General features: G+C 36.4%; 1 protein-coding gene across 1 annotated transcript; it reads left to right on the forward strand.

Moving 5' to 3' along the window:
• LOC107636485 (uridine kinase-like protein 1, chloroplastic) lies at positions 201–1,254 on the forward strand. The gene is made up of 3 exons (XM_021122447.1): positions 201–333; positions 622–701; positions 1,105–1,254. Exons 1-3 carry the CDS (start codon positions 201–203, stop codon positions 1,252–1,254), a joined length of 363 nt encoding a protein of 120 aa, XP_020978106.1.

The following is a 5,232-nucleotide window of genomic DNA, read 5'->3' on the forward strand; positions in this document are numbered from 1 at the left end:
TTGTTGGTAATGTAAAAACATTTCTGTTGTTTCCTTGATAGTCTTACTTCATGCATACATCAGTAGATGAACTTAGTTCATGAGGTCCTACAAAATATAAGTACATTTTGCACCTGTTGAAGTATTTACCATATTTTATATTTTATGAGCATTCAAATCTATCAGACAATTGCTGTGGCAATGCAATTTTCTATTTTTTTATGGTTTTTGATTTGCCGTCTCTGATTTTTGCTCAGGTCAATGCTTCTAATGTCATTATATTGGAGGGAATTCTTGTATTCCATGATCAGGATGTCCGGGATTTAATGAACATGAAGATCTTTGTTGACACAGGTTTGTTTGTTATGTCCCATCGCATGTCATGTATTTTTATAAAATACTGGGAATTTATTGGGAAAAATTTCCATCTCTATTTCTAACGTCCTCTTGTTTTGAATCGCATTTATGCAAGTGCTTTTAAAAAATAAATTGAAATGGAAACTTTTCCTATTAGATTGGTTGCCAGCTTAGGTTTGAATATCACTATGCATTATACAAAATCTATTATTCTTACACTGTATGAAAGCTTTCCCTTGTTCCTTATTAACTCTAATTTTATCTTTAACTGTCAATTGTTTGCAGATGCTGATGTTAGACTAGCTCGTAGGATTAGACGTGACAAAGTGGAGCGAGGGAGGGACATAAACTCTGTTCTTGAACAGGTATTGCCAACAATATTCTCAGTAACCACAGTTTAATTGCACCTAGGCTAATAATGAGTATGAATTCTTATATATATATATATATATTTTAATAAGTTTGAAGCATGAGATTTGGATTGATAAGTTATATGCTAGACTATGTCAGTTGATATGTATGAAGAGTAGTTTGATCTAAGAGGGAAAGCTGAGTAAGGTATAGAATTAATGGGATATGCATATATTAATGTGAAATAGGCTAAAGGAATTAGTAAAATGATATAGTTGTATTAGCTGTAATGCTGTGAGAATTTATTGAGATTAGTTGAACAAGCCTATGGATGTTAGGATATCCTTGTTTTCAAATGAAATGTGAACAATCACTTCTAAGATTTATATCTTACTGCCTACAATGCTGATTTTGTAGTACGCAAAGTTTGTTAAGCCTACTTTTGATGATTTTGTTCTACCGTCAAAGAAGTATGCTGATGTGATCGTTCCTCGGGGAGGTGATAATCATGTTGCCATTGATTTGATCGTGCAACATATCCGCACAAAGCTTGGTCAACATGATTGATGAGCGGATATTTTATACACTTTTTGGGGTTAATTTCATATAGTTTTTAGTATGTTTTAGTTAGTTTTTAGTTTATTTTCATTAGTTTCTAGGAAAAATTCATATTTCTGGACTTTACTATGAGTTTGTGTGTTTTTCTATAATTTCAGGTATTTTCTGGCTGAAATTGAGGGAGTTGAGCAAAAATCTGATTCAGGCTGAAAAAGGACTGCTGATTTTGTTGGATTCTGACCTCTCTGCACTCGGAATGGAATTTCTGGAGCTACAAGAGTCCAAATGGCGCGCTTCCAATTGCGTTGGAAAGTAGACATCCAGGGCGTTCCAGCAATATATAATAGTCCATACTTTGCTCAAGGATAGATAACGTAAACTGGCGTTCAACGCCAGTTCCATGTTGGAATCTAGCGTCCAGCGCCAGAAACAAGTTACAAGTTGGAGTTCAACGCCAGAAACAGGATACAACCTGGCATTGAACGCCCAAAACAGCCCATGCACGTGAGAAGCTTAAGTCTCAGCCCCAGCACACACCAAGTGGGCCCCAGAAGTGGATTTCTGCACCATCTATCATAGTTTACTCGTTTTCTGTAAACCTAGGTTACTAGTTTAGTATTTAAACAACTTTTAGAGATTTATTTTGTATCTCATGACATTTTAGATCTAAACTTTGTACCTTTTGACGGCATGAGTCTCTAAACTGTATTGTTGGGGGTGAGGAGCTCTGCTGTGTCTCGATGAACTAATGCAAGTATTTCTATTTTCCATTCAAACATGCGTGTTCCTATCTAAGATATCCATTCGAACTTCAATATGAATGTGATGAACGTAACAATCATCATCATTCCTCCACGAACGCGTGCCTGACAACCACTTACGTTCCACTGTAGAAGGAATGAATATCTCTTAGATCTCTTAATCGGAATCTTCCTGGTATAAGCTAGATTGATGGCAGCATTCAAGAAAATCCGGAAACTCTAAACCTTATCTGTGGTATTCCGAGTAGGATTCAGGGATTGAATGACTGTGACGAGCTTCAAACTCGCGAGTGCTGGGCGTAGTGACAGACGCAAAAGGATAGTAAATCCTATTCCGGTACGATTGAGAACCTGCAGATGATTAGCCGTGCGGTGATAGCGCACCTGGACCCTTTTCACTGGAAGGATGGATAGTAGCCATTGACAACGGTGATCCACCAACACATAGCTTGCCATAGGAGGACATGCGTACGTGAATCAGAAACAGAGGAAAGCGGAATTTCAGAAGACAAAGCATCTCCAAAACTCCAACATATTCTCCATCATTGCATACAAGTATAATTTGTGTTTTGCCCTTTTATTCCTTGCAATCAAATTTGATAAGTGAATTATTTTATTGTTTTCCTGACTAAGAGTTACCAGATAACCATAGATTGCTTCAAGCCAACAATCTCCGTGGGATCGACCCTTACTCACGTAATGTATTACTTGGATGACCCAGTGCACTTGCTGGTTAGTTGTGTGAATTTGTGAAGAACTGTGATTTCCAATTTCGTGCACCAAGTTTTTAGCGCTGTTGCCGGGGATTGTTTGAGTTTGAACAACTGACGGTGAATCTTGTTGCTTAGATTAGGAAAAATTTTTCTTTTTGGTTTAGAGTGTTCTAATATTGTTTTTGGTTAAAATTTTAGAATCCTTATTTTTTTTCTTTCAAAAAAAAATTTTCGAAAATTATATTTTTATAATTGAATTTTTTTCTTGTTTGATCTTTAGTTTTTCTTATTTTTCTTGTGCCTTTTCAAAACATTAGTTTTCAAAAAAAATAAATTTTTCATTCTTTGTTATTTAAAAATACTTCTTCAAAACAAGTGTTACATTTATAACTCAGTTGGCTAGAGCGTTAGTCTGTGTTCTTGGCAATTGGGTCAGAATCTTTTATATTCTTTTCAAAATCTTCTTTTTCAAAAATAATTTTTCTATCAAATCTTGTGCCAAACTTTAAGTTTGGTATTTTCTTGTTGATTTTTCTTTGTTTTTCGAAAATTTTAGTTTGGTTTTCTAAAAATTTTAAGTTTGGTGTTCTTTCTTCATGTTCGTGTGCTCTTGTGAGTCTTGAAAGTGTTCTTGAGTTTTCCTTGTGTCTTGATCTTAAAATTTTTAAGTTTGGTCTTCCTTGGTGTTTTCCCTCCAAAATTTTCGAAAACAAGGAGCATTAGATCTAAAAAATTTTAAATCTTGTGCTATCTTATTGTTTTTCTCTCTCCTCTTTAAATTCAAAAATATATTCTCTCTCTATTTTAAAGCAAATTTTCGAAATTTACCTTTAAGATTCAGATTTTTATTTTAAAATTTAAAACCTTTTTCAAAAATCATCATATCCTTTTCAAAATTTCCTAACCACTCTCTCTCTCCTCATTTTTTTCGAAAATCTTCACCCATTTTTATTTATTTTAATTTATTTTGTTTTCGAAATAAATAAATAATTAAATAAATAAAAATATTTTTCTTCTATTTTACATCATCTCCCTTTCTCCATCATGGACCTAAGCGGAAATGAACAGTCCAGGAGGACTCTGGGGTTATATGCTAACCCCTCTACTGCTTCATATAGGAGCAGTATCTGCATACCCTCCATTCGAGTCAGTAGCTTTGAGTTGAATCCTCAGCTCATTATCATGGTGCAGCAAAGTTGCCAATATTCCGGTCTTTCAACGGAAGAACCTACAGAGTTTCTGGCACAGTTTTTATAGATTGCTGACACAGTACATGATAAGGAAGTAGATCAGGATGTCTACAGATTATTACTGTTTCCATTTGCTGTAAAAGACCAAGCTAAGAGGTGGTTAAATAACCAACCTAAGGCCAGCATAAGGACATGGAAACAGTTGACAGAAAAATTCCTGAATCAATACTTTCCTCCAAAACGGATGACACAGCTAAGGCTGGACATCCAAGGCTTTAAACAAGGAGATAATGAATCTCTTTATGATGCCTGGGAGAGATACAGAGAGATGCTACGAAAATACCCCTCTGAAATGTTTATAGAGTGGGTTCAGTTAGACATCTTCTACTGTGGACTTGCAGAAAGAGCTCAGATGTCTCTAGATTACTTAGCTGGTGGATCTATCCACATGAGAAAGACAATTGAAGAAGCTCAAGAGCTCATTGATACAGTTGCCAGAAATCAGCCTCTGTACCTAAGCAGTGACCCTTCCATGAAAGAAGAGGTTAAAACAGTAACTGCTGAACTCAGTCCTGTAAAACAAGCTGCTGAATTCAATTAGCAATTGGACTTTCTAACAAAGCAGTTAGCCGAATTCAAGGATAGACTACAAGAGACAAGGATGGCTAATATAAATATGGAAGAACAATTGAAGCAAACAAAGCAGCAGCTGTCAAAACAAATAACAGAAGAATGCCAAGCAGTTCAATTAAGAAGTGGGAAGACATTAAATACCCCACCTCAAGGCAGCAAGAAGCCAAGAAATGAGCAAACCACCCAAAATCTACCTAAGGACAGTAAAAGCCCAGGTAAAAATAATTCTGGCGCTAAAACGCCAGAAATTGGGTGGAAGGCTGGCGCTGAACGCCCAGACTATGCTCAGGACTGGCATTCAACGCCAGAAACAAGCAAGGATCTGGCGTTGAACGGCCAAAAGAAGCACAGTTCTGGCATTCAGACGCCAGGAACAGATGAGGAGCTGGCGTCTAACGTCACTCCAGCTTCTAACTCTGGCACTCAATTGCTAGTGAGGGATCAGACACACACAAGTGCTGATGATAAAACATCTAAAAAGGCTTCTTCAACCACTTCTGTAGGAAATAAACCTACAGCAACTAAGGTTGAGGAATATAAAGCCAAGATACCTTATCCTCAAAAGCTCCGCCAAGAGGAGCAGGATAAGCAATTTGCTCGCTTTGTAGATTATCTTAGGACTCTTGAAATAAAGATTCCATTTGCAGAGGCACTTGAGCAAATACCTTCTTATGCCAAGTTCATGAAAGA

Source organism: Arachis ipaensis, chromosome B04 (assembly GCF_000816755.2).
Source record: "Arachis ipaensis cultivar K30076 chromosome B04, Araip1.1, whole genome shotgun sequence".
Lineage (NCBI taxonomy): Eukaryota > Viridiplantae > Streptophyta > Magnoliopsida > Fabales > Fabaceae > Arachis > Arachis ipaensis.

Coding starts and splice junctions, on each gene's coding strand:
- LOC107636485 (XM_021122447.1), top strand. CDS start 201: ATGGTTTTTGATTTGCCGTCTCTGATTTTTGCTCAGGTCAATGCTTCT. Junction 334..621: donor GAAGATCTTTGTTGACACAG/GTTTGTTTGTTA, acceptor AATTGTTTGCAG/ATGCTGATGTTAGACTAGCT. Junction 702..1,104: donor TAAACTCTGTTCTTGAACAG/GTATTGCCAACA, acceptor CTGATTTTGTAG/TACGCAAAGTTTGTTAAGCC.